Source organism: Miniopterus natalensis, chromosome 5 (assembly GCF_054644295.1).
Source record: "Miniopterus natalensis isolate mMinNat1 chromosome 5, mMinNat1.hap1, whole genome shotgun sequence".
Classification (NCBI taxonomy): Eukaryota; Metazoa; Chordata; class Mammalia; order Chiroptera; family Miniopteridae; genus Miniopterus; species Miniopterus natalensis.
In genome coordinates this window covers 17,136,402-17,156,736 of record NC_142085.1, presented here as the reverse complement: position 1 = coordinate 17,156,736, position 20,335 = coordinate 17,136,402, and the positions used below count along the sequence as shown (strand labels likewise).

General features: G+C 37.4%; 1 protein-coding gene across 6 annotated transcripts in view; it reads left to right on the top strand.

The window, feature by feature from the left end:
- Positions 1 to 20,335, top strand: part of SUPT3H (SPT3 homolog, SAGA and STAGA complex component) — a 418,544-nt gene that overhangs the window by 303,298 nt on the left and 94,911 nt on the right. For all 6 annotated transcript variants that reach the window (XR_015714553.1, XM_087817428.1, XM_087817427.1 and 3 more), the window contains 4 exons: positions 2,568 to 2,643; positions 7,766 to 7,878; positions 8,656 to 8,763; positions 12,357 to 12,524. Coding sequence is in view for 5 of the 6 variants with exons in the window: in XM_087817428.1 (XP_087673554.1) it covers positions 2,568 to 2,643; positions 7,766 to 7,878; positions 8,656 to 8,763; positions 12,357 to 12,524 (465 nt within the window). In the remaining variant the exon portion in view is untranslated. The remainder of the gene's footprint in view (positions 1 to 2,567; positions 2,644 to 7,765; positions 7,879 to 8,655; positions 8,764 to 12,356; positions 12,525 to 20,335) is intronic.

Genomic DNA, 20,335 nt, shown 5'->3' with positions numbered 1-20,335 from the left:
TTGCTGAACCAGGGCCCCACTAATTTTATTTTCTCATAAATAGTTTGGGCATGTTAATTACAGGGGCTACATTAGTAAGACAATGGATAGAGTTTACAGAATTCCAAAGAAAATTACTAGAGGTATAAAGTACTACAGGTTAGAGACAGCTTTTTATAATGAAAATTGACTCGGGAATGAGTAGTCCTAGACTTCTGACTTGGTCATTTCTGGCAAATCACTTCTCTCTGAACCTCAATTTCCTCGTCTTTAAATGAGAGGGACTGAACAAGATGGACTTGAAGCTGCCTCTAGCTCTAGCATGCCATCCATTTGTACTGCCTGTAACCTTTGCTGTTGAGTCAACTGCTAGGCACTCAGTGAACAGTTTGACGCACACCCTAGTGCCAGCTTCATGGGCCTCCTGAGATCCAAGGTTACTGCTGAGACGATGGAACTGAAATCAGACTAAGATGCTGAATAAAGAAAAGAGAATAGACACTGAAGACAGTGTTGAAAAAGAAGGAAGCCAGCTACAATCATTTAAAGGCTTTTAGTGGCTTTTAAAGGTAGTCAGATGATAGGCTTTGCAGTTCAGAATCTTCCAACCAGCTACACACCTCAATTAAAGCTGGCAGCCTGGCAACCTTGACCTCTTAGGATAAGTGTTCCTAACTTTCATTTCTAGAAATACTTCTTGCAGAAACATCAACAATCTAGGCATATATATATAAAAGTCAAATCTTGATTATTCAACTTGGTAGAAGAAAAGTTCATCCTGTTAGGAACTTTCTCTTTTTCGTAATTAGCTAAGCCCTTTCTGTCTAGCGTGTGTTGGGTGGAGGAGGCTGCCTAGCTGGAGAGTAGCAAAAAAGGCGGACTGGCTTCAGTTAGGTGATGGTCATGTGCCCTGATTATAGACTAAAATGTAGCATTTGTTCATTCCATGAATGTGTATTGTTTATTTACCATGTCAAGATGTTTTCTAGGAGCTAGAAATTCAAACCTGAGAGGTTCCTGCTATAGTCAAACACAGACAGACAGATATGATAGAATGTTATGAGTCTTAGAAGTTTTAATAAACACATTAGTAACTGACTTGTTGTATTGGAAACACATAAATTCTCCTGTCCTTCCTATTTTCCATGACAAAAAAAAAGAGTTGTGTTAGATATATTTAAAAAGAAAGACAAAACTAAATCATGCAAAAATTCACGTATCAAAACATACTCTTAAGTATGTAACAATTCACCCAGTAACGTACCCTTAAGGACCATGATGTTTCGCATCCACGTACAAGAGGATACATACGCACATACATATATGTGCATGTATTTAATGCACATGTAGTGTACATGTGTGTAACATTTACTTTACGTGCTCAGAACGGATACTTGAACTGTAGGGTAAATAAACAGAAGTCTGGGTTTGCATCAGTGTGTATGTGTTTGGGGGGGGGGATTAGGAAGGAAAGAAAAGAGGGAGGGGAGGAAGGGAAAGGGGAAAAGTACTCGCTGGTCTTAGAAGGAGCCACAGCAGTTAGTACATTTTAACTTACCTCCCAACACCCCATCTGTCTCTTTTCTGTACTGAGCTGAAAGTAGTGCACCATTACTCACTCCTTCAGCTGGTATATCATTGGAATTAAGTTGATCACTCCCCCAAATCAAGCAAAATGAAAAAACAGAACAATTTTAGTTTAAAAAAATATAAAAATATCCACAGACGTTGTAAGTGGTACTTATGTACTCCAACAACTGTGATAAAGAACACTTGCTGAAAGTCCTTCCAAAGCAGAAAAAAAATTAAAATCTCAGGGAATTTTTTCCTCTGCTGGGCAGAAACTCATTCCAAGCAGTTCCAGCCGTCTCCTCTCGGAGCCCTCCGGCCCCGGAAGCGGAAGCGGCCGCTTCCTTTCCCACCCGCGGTGGCTGGGTGACAATTGTACCCGCGCTGGCTCGTGCGGGACAGCGAGCGGCAGACACCTGCTGTCCTGGGACAGAAACCCTCGAGCGAGGCTCTGCCCAGCTGTGAGCCGGACCTGGACGCGGACGGAAGCATTTGCGTCGTGTTTACCGTTTTATTTTCTTTGCCCTTTGAAATACGGATTTGTTAGCTCTGGCTCCCTGTTCCAACTGAAGGGCGATATATGGACCCCGTTTGTTGACTCCTATTTAATATTTCAGAGTCCCAGCTTTAGGGCAGATGGACAGGGATCAATAACAAGTTTCCTGTTTGATTAGTTATTGTCTCAGTGTTTTCTTTTTCTTTTAACTAAAGGATGTTACGGTTAAGAAAATTTGGAAGTGCACAATCTGAGAAGTGAGGTCCTTTAGTTTTTTCTTCTTTTATAATGACAATAACAGAGGAATGGAAAATGGTATTTTAAACTTTATTTCCAAAAGAAACAAGCTTCAAAACTACTGTTATAATTTTATGTGTCGTGGTCTTTTTGGTAGCACTAGTCTGTTCACTGAGAGTAAGGGAGGGAACATGGAACTCCAGTGCTAAGTTTTAGCTGTGAAAATATATACCATAGTCTACTTGCTTTAAAAGTATTCTTGTGCCTTTTTATTTTTATCTATTAGAGAGCAGAAAGACAAACTCGAATTATGGATTCAGCCCAATATGCAGAATTCTGTGAAAGTCGGCAACTGAGTTTCTGTAAGTAAGCATTTAACTTTGCTTCATTGTATGTTTAAGAGAGTATGTGTTACAGATATGGTAAAGTATGGCACAATCTGTTCCTTAGAAAATGGTGAATTTAATATATGCATCGTTATAACTGCTACAGAAATAGCCTCTGCATTGTTGGGGAGCCTATAAAAGATTTTACCCCCCTCTACTGTTCTACAATTAATAGTAGTCAGAGGTTTTAAAGGGTCTGATTAATACACAGAGAGCCATGTTAATTATTCACATAACTTTTAGAAAAATTCTGTTTGTCTTAATATTCCCATTTTAATTTCTTTTCCAGTTTCTTAGTCATATTTACACTAGTATTGCCGATTGTACTTGACCCATAATGGCTCTCTTGGTGCAGTCATGACATTTAAGAGCCCCTCATATGTATGTATTAATAGATACCAAATTTCCCATTTATTTACGCATACTCATATTGCCACAGAGGAACAGACCAGCAGTCTCTTCCATCTTTGTCTATAACTGTTAGCCACATTCATTAATTGTGCTCTTGTAACACTAATGACCTCGTGGTAAAATCAGTACCGTCCCAGCACTGCACACAGCTTACTAACACTACGTTACAGCTCATGATAAATAGTGGGCTCAGTTGTGTAGCAAAACATCCTCCCAGCAACAGTCCAGTGATGACTAAGACTCTCGGGGTAAAGGTCAAAGAGTAAGTGTGATGAAAAGTCCAGTTAAAACATCTGACAAAGTAGCACATGACCCTGGGCTGAGGGATTATCCACACAATGATGTCTTTAAATGAAAAGCTATTATGTGGTCACAATAACAACGTATTTGATTTGGAAAAAGAAAATGAGAGCTTCATTTATAGATCATAAAGTGCAAATAAATGACACATTTCAAATAGCACCGCATGTAAATGTCAGTAAAATATAGGAAAACATGTTTTGGAAGATTTTTTCCCTAACTAAATATACTTTGCAGTCTGACTAACAATTTGGCATCATACATCTGTGAAGCATTAAGTAAATGACACTTCAGATCATGGCAATTTCAGCAAATGAAAGGTTTTTGTATTGTAATTTTTAGGTTTAAAAATGGCATTCAGGTCTTTTATAAGTATAAATCTCCAGTTTTATAAAGTTACACTTAGTGCTATTGAACTATTTTTTAAAATTATATTTTAAATTTAATTCATTTAAAGGTACAGAAGTGCTATTTCACATTAAAACATACAGTCATTGAAGTGTTCTAATACATCTTTTGTTTGATAATTAGAGTTTTAATAACTCCATTTTTTTGTAACTCAATAATAAACTGTAGCAGATTAAAAATTAATATTTTTCCTTTCATTATAAAATAATTATAGTATAAACAGTATATTATGCTTAATTTTTTTATTTAAAGAAGAGAAGTTAGGGCCTTTAAAAATATTTCTTTATGTGGTACCCATGGGTGCTTCATTATGAAACCTTAGTGGGAGAATCTGGTTTATATGCCAGAGTGCTCTGGCTGGGAGTGCTGAATCCAGGTGGGTCAGCAGATTCAGAACTGGCGCCCACACTGATCAGGCTGTTAGGCTCTCTTCATTTCTCCCCTTCTGATAAACTCCCAGGATACAGGAACTGTGATAGATATGTCTTCTTAAGTAGTGGTACATTTTATCTTTTTTCCTCTCTCTTTTAAAATATATTTTTTAGTTGATCTTAGAGGAGGGGAGGGAGGGGGAGAGAGAGAGAGAAAAAAAATCAGTGTGAGAGAGAAACATCAATCGGTTGCCTGCTGCCCACAGCCTGGGCATGTGCCCTGACCCGGAATGGAGCCCGCCCACCTCTTGGGGTACAGGACATCGCTCCAACCAACTGAGCCGCCCAGCCAGTGCTACTGGTGCATTTTAAAATAACACGTCTATAACTGTATAGGCTGAGAGTAAGTTGTAGAATTGGGACACTGTTCAGATTCACCAGTCTTTTATATTTATATGTCAATAGTTATTTTCCTCAAAGTCTTTTAAAGTTTGATATTAATTTTAATTACAAAGCTTTAATTTAGCTATAATTTGGTAAATCTTTTTCCAATCCTTTCCTTTAAACCTTTTGTTTAATATGTGGATTTTGTAAACAGATATCTAGGTTTTCTTTTCAGTCAATCTGACAGTCTCTTTGTATTTTAATTGATGAATTTAATTTATATGTAATTATACATCTGGGTTTATATACACTGTCTTATTTTGCCTTTTAAGTTTACTGTGCTTTTTTATTTACTTTTCTTCCTTTCCTTTGTTCTATTGGATTGATTGAGTTTTCTTCATTCTGTTTTCCTTAACCAGTTTGTATATTATATACTCTATTTCTATTTTTTTAGTTGTTACTCTTAATTTTTTAATATACATCCCTGAGTTAATTTTTTTAAGTTGATAAGTATGTAAACTTGCCTTCTCAGCTTAATTTTGTTTTGTCCAAGGCTCTGTAAGTAGTTGAAGCACTCCTTTTTGTCTTAAATGGCTTTATTTTGCCCTCATATTTAAATGATAGTTTAGTTGGGTAGAAAATTATAGACTAGTAGTTATTTGCTAAAACATGATTCCATTGTCTTTTAGCCTCTGTTGTTGGTAAGAATGCTTCTCTCTGCCAGTTCTGTATTTCCCTTGGGGAGAAACTAAAAGAATGAAGGTATATTGCCTCCAGGCCCTTTGGTATATGGGAGATGAATAGGCTGGCAGTCAGTATTTGATCAATCTGTACAGAAGGAAGGAAAGAAAGAACCTCTCCTATAAAAGATCCCAGGGAAAACCATGCCCTTTAAGGAAGACTGTTCTCAAATAACTCAACAGTGATTTTGAAGAGATTGAAGTAGCAGAAGAATTTCCTCAGAGTGGACCAAGCATTATAGAGGCTCTGAGGGAAGGTCAGGAATGGAAAGACTGGTGAGGAGGGGTGAGCTAGAAATAATAGGATAGTATGCAGGGAGAGAGAACAGAAAATTGGGAGACCTTGAATTTCGTTAGTGATCATTGATGAGAAAGATAAAAAAATGTATGAGAATTAACTAACTTCAAATTTTTATGTGAAATTATTATGAAAAGTTGTCTAGCATGGGCTGAAAACCCAGGTAGTGTGAGAAAGCTGGTAGTCCTAAGAACTTCAGGCCTTTGTGCAGGATTCTATTTAAACTGTCGATCAGTGTCCAGGATCACCTTCTCTCCTGATACGTTGAGAAAAGGGATGTCGGAAAGGAACTCATTCATTCTCATGCTCCTCACTTCTTGATGGAAACAAATTATCATGACTAGGATTGTCTGTGCCTCCTTTTTTGGAACCAGCAATGCCCTGAAAGGGTCCATTTCTGAGCAGGCCTGCGCCAGGTGCCAGGAAGGGAATTAACTCAGAGAATCTTCACCTGTTGCTGGAATAGCAGTAACCCATGTCGGTTCGTGGGGCCTCTGTGCATCTTTTTTATGTATAAAAAGGTTTGCAGTCTACCCTTTTATTAAAGAAATATCTTTCATTTGTTTTTTTATTCTTCATTTCTACTAGAAAAAATGATTGTGCCTCTGCTGATACCACGTACTGTTCTGGGTGCTGGGGATGCAGTAGTGGGCACTTGGTTCTTGTCCCTGCATTCTCAGTGCTTAAAATCTAGAGAGAAAGTTACTAATGCTGTTGCTTAGGTGAACACATCTGATGGAGTACGAAGAACTCTTCTTTCTCTCACTTTAAAATAAATTGTTTAGAGCATAGTCACAAAATATCTGTCTCTGTGCTCCGAACAGCCTGTCAAAGGGAGAAATGAGTAAGGCACATTTTATTGATCTTGCCAAATTGCTGCCTGTTAAGGTTAACTTCAGAAGTATTCCACAGATGTTAAACAAGTGTTTGTGAGCTCGTGCAGCTTACTAGTGAGATGGAATGCTGCATGTCAGAGAGTATTTGGAAGATTGGTTACTTCAGGGAGATAGCTTTAAGGGGGATTATCATAATTCTGCCACAGTTGACAACTTTGGATATGCGCTTCGATAGCAGGACTTAAGGTCTTTTGTGATTTATTTAGAAGAAAACTCTGCTGTATGTGGAATCCATGAAGACTGTATCTGTGAGGATCAAAACATCATGCTTTGAGTTACTGTTAAGTGTTTTATAGACCTATGGGACCAGATTAATCAGAAGAATAATCAGTGGGGTTTTTTTAAAGATGATTTTCCCTCGAGGTTACTAGTTACATTAGTAATATCTAATGAAGGCCCTGTATGTAGTTAGACCCTGCTTAGCACTGTGACGCTTTAGAGATATGTCATGGAAGGTTCCCTGCGTACTTGTATTGCTAGATACACACAGAGAACTTAGACCATGGTTTGAGAAATTATAAGCAGACATGAAAGGGTATGTGATAAGTGTTCAGTAAATGACTAGAGTGGGGAACTATATCTTTGGCCTGTATGGACAGGATTTGTACGAATGAAGAGTGATGGGAGGACAGTCCATGGAGGGGAGGGATCAGGGTGAACACAGAGAGGATTATACTCAAGGCCAGGTGACATTTCAATAGGGAATAAAGCAAAGGCAGGTTGGAATTAATCTAGATGGTTTTGAGAGTCAGGCTTAAGAATTTGGACATCTTTGTAACAAAGAAAATATAACCACAGTATTGGATCAGGCCAGATATCGGTTTATTCCATTTAATTCTAAGAGACACATTTTGAAAGGTATTATAAATACAATTTCTGTACGTTCCTTTTTCATCACAGGTTTTTTTCTTGCAGGGTTTTTCCCCCCACAAGGATAAATCAAAGTTATGGCAAGCAAGTAGCTCTTCTGATTATTGTTATAAGCTATGGTCAATGATAACTTAAAACTTATTCAGACACAGTGGGAAAAGTGCTGAATGTTAAGTGGCTTAGTATACTGTGTTATGTAGCATGGATACAAAATAAATGACTCAAATGCATAGGAGATTTCTTGGGGCTAGAATATCTAGACTAATAAAACTCCAAAAACATTGCATTTTGTATGCATTATCTGTATTTCATATGCAATTTTCAAGAGACATATTTTTCTTTTTTGTGACAGTAATGAAAACACTTCAAAAATTAAATCTTCTATACCTGTTTTTTTGTTTGTTTGTTTTTACTGGCTAGCCAAAAAAGCCTCCAAATTTCGAGACTGGTTGGACTGCAGCAGTATGGAGATAAAACCCAATGCTGTCGCTATGGAAATTTTAGCATATTTAGCGTATGAAACTGTGGCACAGGTAAGAATTCTAATCTGCCATATCAGCCCATGGCTGCCTCCTCCTTCCCCCTGTTGGCGATCAGTTCTTATTCCACAGGCTGCTCTACCAGGAATGAGAACGGCCATGAGTTTTCTCCCTTGACAGTCTCACCATTTTCTGAGTTTTAGCTCAACTGTGTTTCTTTGCATCCCCAGTTCTAGTGGCTGTCAGGGTAAAAGTGACTGTTTCTTGCAACTTTATTCTAATCAGAAATGAAACCCTACATTTCTCAACATTGAGTTCTAAGTACACATCTGCCTTGATTAGAGATTTTTTTTATCTTCAAAAGGTACTTTTCTAGATATGTTCAGTCGACTTGAATGGGTGCAGAAATCTGAGCCTAGAATCCGCCCTCTAACAGCTTCTCCAATCTCAGTCTGTAGACCACAAGCATCAGCATCTCCTTGCTCTTGTTTCAAATGTAAGTTCCTAGGTCACGCCCCAGAGCAGACCTACTGAATCAGAATATCGGGGCTTGGGGCCCGGCAATCTGTACATATTTTTAAATGATTCTTTAGTGATTATGATAAAAAGTTTGAGAGCCACTCCACTGGAAGGTGAGATATATCATTTCTATTCATGGGTAGGTCTGATTGCCAGCCAATGAAAGCGTATGCTCATGTCTATAATACAGGTTTTTAGGCAGACAGTATTATCAATAACATTGGAATGTATTGCTTTTAGCTTTGCTACTTCAGTGACATGGATGATTATTTCCAGCTATGTGACTTTATTTCCATTGCTTTCATCCCCTAGTTAGTGGATCTGGCTCTTCTTGTGAGGCAGGACATGGTAACCAAGGCAGGAGACCCTTTCAGCCATGCAATTTCGGCAACCTTCATTCAGTATCACAGCTCTGCTGAGGTAAGTGTCAAAATACCTGTCTGAGTCATCTGTGGGTTTTTTTTTTCTCACGTCGAGTATTTACACAAATAGTTGTTTGGAAAAGATTATGTAGGAATGCATGGCCTTTAGTCAAAGAATCTTAATACAGTCAACATTCAAACAAATATTTATTGACAACCTACTACGTGCCTGGCCCTAACAATCTACTTAATACAATGATTTTTTTCACCCTTCCCTTGCCTTATTTAGTTTTCCTAGCCTTCAGTGAAAGAGGGATAGTTACAAGTTCTCATTTCCATGGTGAACCACTGGTTTTGGTAATTGAAGAACATTGAGAAAGTTTACTTATTTCTTTGTGCCTCGGAGATGAGAGGATAATTATTCATGTAATAATAATTCCTAATATTTATTGATAATTTTACATTCTAGTCATTGATCCATCTCTAAAAATGATTTTAAGAAGCATGGCTCCATTTATCCTTTGTGTGTAGACCAGCCCTATCCTGTAAAGACCACATCTCTTCTGATCCAGTTTCTATTGCCGAGATCCCCACCTATGGGGACTGTAAAGCCTTCTTGCCAACTTTAAGTCTTTGCACAGTTCCAGTATAAAAAATACTCTCTGTAAACAGCTGTGCCTAAAAACCAGAAATGTAATACCATCTGTTGAATGAATTTACTAATATTTGACCTTTTTTACTAACCGTTTCATATAATTCAATCTAGTAACCATAGAGAAGGCAGCACAGAGGTTAGGCTAACGTCTATATGTATAATTGTGAATGAGCTGTAGATCAAGTTGGGTGAAACGTATAACCTAAAAATGGATAAATGGATAAGCCCCTTTGAGAATTTGATGAAAACTATAAACCCTTTTCCCATAAACACATTTGCCGATTTTGCATACAATTTCAGGGTATTCAAAGACCCTCAAGCCATTCTATGGATCTAAGGCATCTGTGAACCCTATGAACTCCAAGTTGAAGTAACTCTGCTCTAGGACACTTAGCAAATCCATAAATGTATCTGCCTATATAGCATGTTATTATAAGCCAAAATTTTGACATCTTTTTATGCCCCTTAAAGAATCAGATTGGCTTAGAATTGGAATCCAAGTAGGAATTAAAATGTTTATGCCTATTAAAAATCCATTTTTTCCTTGGGAAAGGTCATACATCATTATCAGTCAGCATACTTTTAAAGTCCCTGAAGATTACCCAGTTGATTAAACACTATTTGTTTATGTTACAAACCCAAATTATGATGTCAAAAAGCACCCTTTAAAATGCCTTTGGCGCATGTTCACTTTATGAATATGTGTGTAAGTATGCTTTTCATTAACATCACACAAACTTGTTGTAACATTTCTAATTGAAGAAATGTACAGTGAACATAACAAGCCTAGTTTTCTCTTAACATTCAAGGGATTGCTTGCATGCCTAGGAAAACTCTCTTATTTCCCCCGCTTTCTTGGTTCTCCAGGGTGGCCAAGCTGCCCTGGGCAACTGCTCAGCAACCACAGCCGCTGTTCCCAGCTACCCAGCAGTTAAGAAAAATGGTCTATGTGTGCTGGGTTCCTGGGCTCTCTGGGAGGTGGGAGCATGGGTGAGAAAGCATCCTGACTAAATATGTTAGTACAAGCCCCAAGCTTTTCCCTGGCCCCCCAGACACCCCTCCCCCTGCGTGACTGGTAGTCAAAATGAAGATTCAGGGGGACTGGAAGTGTTCCTGCCCTTTATTACCTCACTGAACACAAAGAGAATGGCCATTCTAAGGTCAGAGTCTTACTCGTCACGGTTACAAATCAGCAACCAACATCAAGGGCCTGCATTAGGGTCTTTACCAACTTTGGTGCAAAGGGGAAATCCGGAGACTGATATGGGCTCTATTCAGGGAGGTAAAACAAACAAGGAAATAAGTGAGCAAACAGACAGTTCAAGATGGCATATACTAATTTCCAAACGTGTGGTGTAGACGGAGCACAAAGGTAAAAATCACCTCCTAATTACAACCAAAGAAGCCTTCTGTGAGGAAGCTGGCGTTGAAGGAGAGATAGGACTTTGATGAGGCAGTGAGAGTGGGGAGAATACTCCAGGCCTCAGAGGCAGCATCAGCGTAATTGTCCAAGGGGCAAAAACTCTGATTAAGATAGTCAAGGAAAGGATTCATTGGGGAGGGGTAGTAGAAAGTTAGATTAGAAAACTAAGGTCTCAGCCTCAGTTACTAAGGAAGTGCTGCGGGTTTCTTGGCTAAAGGGTTCAAATGGGTGTTTTAAGAAAATCCAAGTGGAGGTGCTGTGTACAATAGATTAGAATTGGAAACTTACGGCGCGAAGTTAATAAAAAATGCATTCTACTTTAATGATTATCATCTCTTAAGCATTTAGCTATATAAAGAACTGAGCTAGTTAAGCTTGGGTTCCTCATGTTAGTTTAGCAAGTTTAATATGAATTCAAGTTAATTTTCTAGATTTTATTCTAACATGGTTTGTGCACAGGAAGCGACGATCTTCAGGAGCGATCTTGTTTTTCCTAAGAACAGCTCATGCCAGATTAGCTTTATCCTTCCTGTTTGATAATGTTTCTAGGCAAGAAGATCAAAGAAATGCTCTTGAAACCAATATGTGAATTTCAGCAAAACATTTTACAAAGTTTAGCATAATTTTTTTAAATTACAGAGAAGTGTAGGCCAGTAGATAGCATGGTTAGTATGCGTGGTTGATAGGATGACACCGATTATTAATACCATATGTAAAAAAGACAGGGACTTGCATTTGCCTGTGAATTTCTTAGGAGCCAGTATTGCGATGTTACAACAAGGAAACTTTTGTTTTAGGGTTTAGGTGCTGTCCTATAGGGTGCATGTTGGCACACAGGGCAGGATGTCTAAAGGAGAGTGAACGGGGTGGAGGAACCTGAAAACGTGTATCAGTGGTTGAAGGAACCAGAGGTGTTTGACCTGTAGAAAAGGCTGTGAAATATAACAGTCTTCAAATGTTTGAAGTGCTTCTACATGGAATAGAGAATAATTTTATAGTCATAGCCTATGAAAGCAGATAGATATGAGGGATTTGGGAGGGAGGGAGGGAGGGAGGGAGGGAGGGAGGGAGGGAGGGAGGGAGGGAGGGAGGGAGGGAGGGAGGGAGGGAGGGAGGAATTAGACGTGGCAGGAGCTGGGAGTATCTACAGTGACCCTAAGACACTGAGTTTGTGTTAATGGGAGAAGGCTGGTCATCACAGATACAAAAAAAATGTCTGGAAGTTGCCCAGTTTTGGGGGAAAGTTTAGAGCTTCCTTTTGAAACATGTAAGTTTGAAATGCTAACGGAACTTCCAAGTAGAAATGTCTGTTATCTGACAAAATCTATAGAAATTTTGGAAGCTGTATCTGAGGATTCCTGATTATATCTTAACAATTACACAGATTAAAAATTAACACTTTTAGATCCTTAGAGACAAGATGGGGGCATCATTACTGTGAACTTGATAATAACAAATTGTGTTTTTATATTTGTAAGCTTCAGATAATATTAAATTCATGAGATACTAAACAAAATCAAATGTCAGTAGAAGTCCTGGTCACTTAATTTCAAAGGCACATCTCTTTGGACAGGGGTCTTGCATGAAGTCCTACCCAGAATCTCCTGAGAATACACCTCCTCCCACACCAACAGCTCCATCATCTGGATCACAGCACGCAGGGAAAACCACAGCAGGATCCCTAGGGAATGGGAATGCTGGACAAGACTCAGCTAAAGCCAAGCAAAGGAAAAGAAAAAAGGTCAGTGATATTTTTTTTCTCTCTCTCTTTTTTTATTTTCCAGAGTGGAGAAAGCCTTGTTGATTTCTTTTCAGAGACAGGAAAAATGTGCTCTGTTTTTCTCATAATTCAAATTTTTAGAAGCAGCCAATTTATACTTAATCATACTTAATGATTTTTACTCACTCAAACTTTAACAGCTTTCTTCTGGAGAAAAGAAGATACTGAATTTTTTAACATTTTATTTTAAAATTTTCAAACATACAAAAGTTGAAAGACTTGCAGAATGAACACCATATATCTGCCATCTAGATCCTACAATTAACATTTTACTATATTTACTATGTTAACTGTATATTTACTTTTACTATATCTATGTATCTTACTGTTCCTTTACCCATCAGTTCCATTTTTTTGATACTTTACAAAGAAAGCTGCAGACATCAGTGCACTTCATGCCTAAATGCTTCATTGTTTATAATTTGTTTATGGTTCTTTTTTTAAAGGTAAAACATATACACAGTGAACCACTCAGTTCTTAAGTGGTTGAATTTGGGCAAATATATAAACCTGTTTTCTAAGCCCCTCTCAAGATATCAAACAGTCCCACCGGTTCAGAAAGCTTCTTCATGCCTCCTCCCAGTCAGTTTTTGCTCCCTTTCTCTGGGAATGACTATTCTGTTTTTCCATCATAGATTAGTGTTTTCTGTTCTACAACTTCATGTAGAGAATATAGTATGTTCTACTCTTCTGTGTGGAATGTCTTTCACTCAGGATATTTTTGAAATTTATGTTTTTCAGTAGAAGTATAATGTATTTCTCTATTGCTGAGTGATGTTCCCTTGTATGAATATATTTGTTTATTCATTCTCATCTTGGTGGACTTTTAAGGAATTTCCAGTTTTTAAGGTATTATGAATAAACCTGTTACGAGCATTATTGTGCAAGTCTTCGTGGAAAAATGCTTTTTTCCCTCTCAGGTAAATAATTAAGAATGAAATTACTGAGTCACAGAGTAGTTGTATATGTTCAGTTTTTAAAGAAACTGCAAGACATTTTTCCCAAAATGGTTCTATCATTTTTACTTCCACCAGCAATATATGAGAGTTCCAGTTGCTCCATGTGCTCATCAACATTTGGTGTTGTCACTGTTTTTGCTTTCAACCATCCTAATGGATACTTAATAGTAAGTCATTATAGTTTGAGTTTCCATTTCCCTGGTGAGTAATGATGTTGGACAATTTTTTCATGTGCTGATTGGCCATTCATACATATTCCTCTGGGAAGATTCTCTTCAAATCCTTTACCGGATGGGCTGCCTTTTATTACCAACTTGTAGGAGTTCTTTATGTATCCTGGGTAACAAGTCTGTGGCTTAATGGTGTATTTTGATGAGCAGAAGTTTTGAACTTCTGATGAAGTCTAATTTATCCAGTTCTTTCTTTTATGTTTATTGCTTTCTCTGTCCTGTCTAAGAAATCTTTGGCTACTCCCAGGCCATGATGATGTTCGCCTTTGTTTTCTTCTGGAAGCTTTATAGCTTAACTTTTATATTTCTATTAATCAAGTCAGATTAACTTTTGTGTATTGTATGAATTGAGGCCAAGTTCACTTTTTCATATATGGGTATCTAGTTATTGCGGATCCATTTGTTGAAGATTCTTTTCTCCCATTGGATTGCTTTGGTGGCTTTGTTGATAATCAGATATCCATCTAGCTATGTCAATTTATTTCTAGAATTTCAGTTTTGTTTCATTGCCTTAATTGTCAGTCCTTTTGTCAGTATCATCTTTCTTGATTACTGTAGTTTTACTTTCTTGATTACTGTAGTAATTCTTCAAGTCAGGTAGTGTAAATCTTCAAACTTTATTTTTCAGATTTAAATGGGTTTTCTGTGTCCTTTGCATGTATATAAATTTAGAATCAACTTGTTAGTTTCTATCAAAAAGAATGAGAGAGGGAGGGAAGGAGACAAAGGCAGGAAAGGGAAAAAAGAAAGAAAAGCCTAGGGGAATTTTTGAAAGGGATAGAGAGAGAAAAGGCAGACAGCTCTGGTGTTGGCAGGGACAGACAGTGGGATGGAGTGGGGGATGGTGGTGGAGAGATTGAGCCAAAAAAAAGAGAAATAATGGACATGGACAACAGTGTTTGTGATGGGGGGAGTGGGTTGGGCGTAGGGGGAAGAAGTCATAGAGGAGATAAGTGGTGATGGCAAAAATAAAAATTTTTTTAAATTGAAAGGGATTAGATTGAATGCTTACTCAATTTGGGGATATAATGTCTTAACAATACCAAGTATTATAAGCCATGAACAAGGCATATCTCCCCATTTATTTATATTTATAAAATCTGTCTTTTTATCACTGGCAATACTATTCATCCTGAACTGTATTTTATCTGATTAATATAACCATTACAGCCTATTGTGCTGTTTATATGATATACGTTTTTCCATCTATTTCCTTTATTATATCTGCATCTTTAATATTTAAAGTACATTTCTTGTAAACAACAAGTAATTGGGTCTTATTTCTTTTCTTTTTTTTCTGTGTCTATCTTTTAATTACAATTTTAGTTCCATGATATTTAATGTATTTATTGAAATGGTTGGATATAGGTCAACTATTTTGCTCTTTGTTTTCTGCTTGTTCTCTCAGTTTTTGTTTCTGTTTTTCTTTCCTGTCTTCTTTTGAGTTAATTGTGTCCTCTTTTAGAAATCTATTTTAATTTATCTACTGGTGTCTTAGTGACATCTCTTTGCATCATTTTTTCCAGTGGTTATGTTAAGGATTATAATATACATTTTTTTAGTGTTTTTTTAATTGGTTTTAGAGAGAGAGGAAAAGAGAGGGAGAGAGAGAGATAGAAACATCAATGATGAGAGAGAGTCATTGATCAGCTGCCTCCTGCACGCCCCCTACTGGGGATCAAGCCCACAACCCTGGCATGTGCCCTGACCAGGAATCAAACTTCGGTCTCCTGGATCAAAGGTATCAAGATGCTCAACCGCTGGGCCACACCAGCTGGGCTATAAATACATTCTTAAGTTTTCAGTGTACTTGAAATTATTATTGTGCTACTTTACTTACATAAAATATAAGCCTATTATATTTGTATAGGCCCATCTATTCACTCTTGCTCTTTATGCTGTAATTATAAAAATCTTACATCTACATGTGTACTAAACCATAATACTATTTTTTGCATTAAATAAATATATTTCAGTGAAACTAAGAGGAAAAATAGACTGTAACATCTACCATTTCCACTGTTTTTCATTTCTTTTTGATTATCAGAATTTTCTTCTGGTATCATTTTTTGTTCTAGATTTTGTTTAGCCTTTTTAATAGTGCAGGTTGGCTGGTGATGGTTCCTTTTAGTTTTCATATTTCTGAAAATATCTTTACTCCTTTATTCACTGGATATAGAATTCTGGGTTGGCAGTCCATTTTCAGGACTTTTATGGTATCATTCCACTATTTTCTGGCATTTATTATGTTTAATTATATGTCTGTGGATTTTGTAGTATTGTTTCTGTGTACATAACCTGTATTTTACTCTGCATGCTTTCAGGATTTTCTCTTTTAAAAAAAAACCCAAAAAACAAAACCAACAACATGTTTTTATTAATTTTTTTTTTTTAGAGAGAGAGGAAGGGAGAAGGGGAGAGAGAAAGGAAAAACATCAGTGTGAGAGAGAAACACGATCAGCTGCCTCCTGCAGGCACTTATCCCTACTAGGGATGGAGCCTGAAACATGGGTATTTGCCCTGACCAGGAATCAAACTGACCACCTTTCGGTAGACAGGACAAGGCTCAATTAACTGAGCCACGCCAGCCAGGGCTCAGGGTTTTATCTTTAAGTTTGGTTTTTAGCAATTCGACCAGGATACACTTATACATGCTTTGTCTTGTGTTTAGCCTGCTTAGAGTTCACGGAGCTTCTTGAATATTGAATATTGGTTTATGTCTTTAACCAATTTGAGGGGATTTTTAATTATATCCTGGACATTGTAAGTAACACATTGTAGAGATTTCAGATTCTGTTATATTCCTGTGAAGAGAGTTCTAGTTGGTAGAAGCATGTGTATATGTGTGTTAAGCAGGCAACTTACTTTTTTACTTTTTTAGATTCAACTCTAAACTTCAAACTCCTCTTCTGTGGCAGCAGCTAGAATCTCTCTTTTCTTCATTTAGCTATAGCAGGGTTTCTTAGATTCAATATCACACAGGAATGGTTTATGGATTAGTCAAAAAGTTTGGTAGTTTATACACTGATTCTTAATTCTATCTTTTTGGGGATTTTCTTCCTCACTTTATAGGTCTTCAAGCTGCTAAATCTGTGTAACGCACTATACTGACTGGAGTCTGCCCTTAGACTAAAACAGTAAAAACAGGAAACGCACATCATTGCCATTCCATTCTTCTTACACACACCCCTTCCAGTTTCCACCTCGTTTTGATCAATCTCTATTGCTATCAGGTACTTGTATTTTTTATAATTTGTCCAAAGTTTATCCTTTTACCTACATCTAGGTTGATATAATAAGAACCATTTGCCACTGCAGGTAGTGGCACCATGCCAAGATATAATTTCATAATTGATAATCAGCAAATTTAAATGTCAGCCTCATCTGCTTTCCCCTTTCATTTACAAAATGACACAGCTCACTGCTTATTTATTACAGGAAAATCTGAACTGTAAGGAACTTTTCTGTATTATAAAGTAGTTTCCAAGAATTTCAGCTACAGTGCTCTCTAACTCATTAAGTAACTAGAACTATGGTTACCTAAAAAACTTCTTCAGTGGGCTTGCTTTGTAACTAACCTGGCAATTATGTATACAAAAAATAATTCTTTATAAGATAGAAGATTCTTGAAATTTTTTACCTTAAATATTTAAACATTTCTCTTCTAATCTTGTTGCAACTCTTAAATTAGTTATTTTACAGCAGAGGTTTCCTGAATAAAGCATTAACCTGGTGCATGTCTAAATTTCCCTAAATTCAAAATTACTGTTATCAAAATTAATAATGTCTTTAATTCTTTATTCTTTATTCTTTATTCTCTATTTCTCTATTTATACAGTTTATTTCTACATTTATACAGTTTTGCTATATTTTTATTTTTACTCACTGGAGACTTCAACTATGGTGATAACATGGTATAATTCATTCTACATAAAATAATAAAACCCCTGTTATAAGCCAGCTTTGTGTACTAGAAGCCAAGAGATGTGACGTATCGCCGTATTCGGATTCTACCCTTGTAATCTTGAGCACATCCCTTATCTTCACTCTCCTGTGAAAAGGGGTAGGAGTTGGGGAAGTTTAGAATAGGTGATATTTTGTGTTCCTTCCAGATTTAATAATGTATGACTCCTTGAATTCAGTGCTTCTCTTGTCTTCCCCTTAAATACCATTTCTGCTTTTAACACCTTTAGTTAAAGAAAAGCTTATCCTAGTGACACAGAACTACAGTGCTAATAATTAACATTTCAGTTAAGCTTTGAACTGAAAAAATTATATACTGTAACCTTTGGCCAAAGAATGGCCCGCTTTCATCTGAAAAGAAACCCTCTCTAAGCACAAAGACCTGGGAGGGCCATATATATAAAACACGGAGGGGAAGGACGCTTGCCTGGCCTGTCAGGCTATCCATCCGCCTCGTGGTCAGTCGTGACAGAAGTATTAGCAGTCGCAGCACCCCCCTTTCATTCGCTCTGATCTGGGAGATGTGTTACTCCTTCGTAAGACCTAATCTTTCAAGTGTAACGACAGATCTAGTCCACCACGTGGGTGGGGAGGAAGAAGAGGCAGGTCTCTGAGATTCCAGGTCCCTCTTAAACACTGGATCACCCTGGTAAGGGGAGGGCGGAACAAGGACAGGATACTTTTACTCACCAACAACTTTTAAGTTGGAAAGAAGTCAAAACAGGTAACAGACATTTATAAGAGATCCAGAAATTTCCATCTAACTTGTATTGCAGATAAGAGTTCAAACTGCAAGAGATTTAATTCAATGTGGGCCAGCAAGGACAAGCAGGGGACATTACTCAAATCCAAAAACAGGGAGGGCTGCAGCTTCCAACACCCAGCACCAATCTCTGGACAAAGAAACCTAAGTGGAGAGGAATGGAGGAGTACAAGAGAGGGGTGCGAATGCAGCCAGGAGGAGGGCGGCCTGGCTTACAAAGAGCTTTGCCAGCAGCTTGTACTTTCCTTAAGGAAACAGAGAGCTCAGTACCCACAGAGATGTTGGCAACTATAGAAAAGACTCAGTATTTTCTCAGATATGTGGGTTTCAGTTTTGAAAATGCAAAGAATATTCTAAAATATGGGCACAGTCAGAATAGGAAACATGAGTAGATACAAAAATCGAATACTCTCTATATGTGTTTACAGCAGATATAAGATTTTCTTAAATAACAGATAATAAATATTTAAATGTAATGCTAATTCTTCTGAAACGATTTTGAAGAATATTATATACGTGATAAAGTCACTGCTAAATTAAAAATTCTAAACTTGATATGAATTTGGAATTTGAACAGATTATAAGTACCTCGGTGAGAGACTGGATAGTGACAGAAATGGGAAGACATTTGTGGAGATGGAAACAATACTGGGAATACAGCATTTTAGATTTAAAGGTTCCCTTCCAAAGAGCCCAACGGACAAGTCAGTGGAGAGCAGAAGTGTACGTGGTAAACATCATGCTAATGTTTGCAGTTGCCCAAGTATACCAGGTCAGCCTGAACTTGGCAAAGTGGAAAATCTAAAGACATTTTTCACAGAATTGAATATCTTTTATTTTTATATCAGTTAACTTAGTCTTTTTGGCACAGATGACATGATTCCCCCAGACTGACGTACTTGTGTTCATACCGCTCGAATAACATGCTTCCTCCTCCAGGATCTCCAGCCCTGGTCGCCCTGCGGAAGTTCTGAGAGGTTTTCACCAAATGCTCTACACCAAAACCAAATTTATTTGGGAAAGTAGAGGAAGAGTAGACTCTCCATTGACCATGGGGAAAAGAAATGAAAAATAAATTCACTTTTCATGAGAAAGGAGATGCCATAGAGGAACGCACAGGAAGGACTTCTCACCCCACTTAGTGTACAGGGTATTGCCCCTCTTGATGTCTCTTTATTTCCACCTGAGTTTCTACTGGAAAAACTTACTTTAGATTCCATGCATAGCTAACTATTTGCACTCACGTCCACAAATGGATAGAGTGCCCAACTGACTTCATAAGCATTTGTTACACCTGTTTGGTTAATGAGTCCACAGGGGTAGGCAAAACAGTTGTGAGTACATGAAACAGTTTATTCTTGTATTATTATTTATTAATCATTGTGTTATTTATTTGAATTACAACTGTAAACCTACTTTTTCTCACCCCCATATATTAGTCCTATTCACATTTTGGAGCCAAATGAACTCTCAGAAGTGTCTTTACCTTAGTCAGGCACCTGATAATTGCATTTATTCTGATATATTCCAACTGAAACAAAGTATTTGGAACAAGAATCGAGAAGGCGCTCAGTAAAAACCCTGCGCACTTTTATATCAGTGCCAAAGTGAGGGTTTAACCTGTGTTATTATATAACTTAATCCGTGTTATTGTGGGCATGGCAGATATGTTATTTAGGGCTTTGTTGGAATTAAATTGAGAAAGATACCCTAGAGTAAATTTCTGTTTGGCATATTTCAAATCTTGTGAAAATAGTAAAAATAATCAAGATGTATTTTGTTTGAAATTTTAAATCTTATTTCAGATTCAGCTTGGATAATTAGCAGATGCTCTCGTTTTGTAGGAGTTTTTAAATC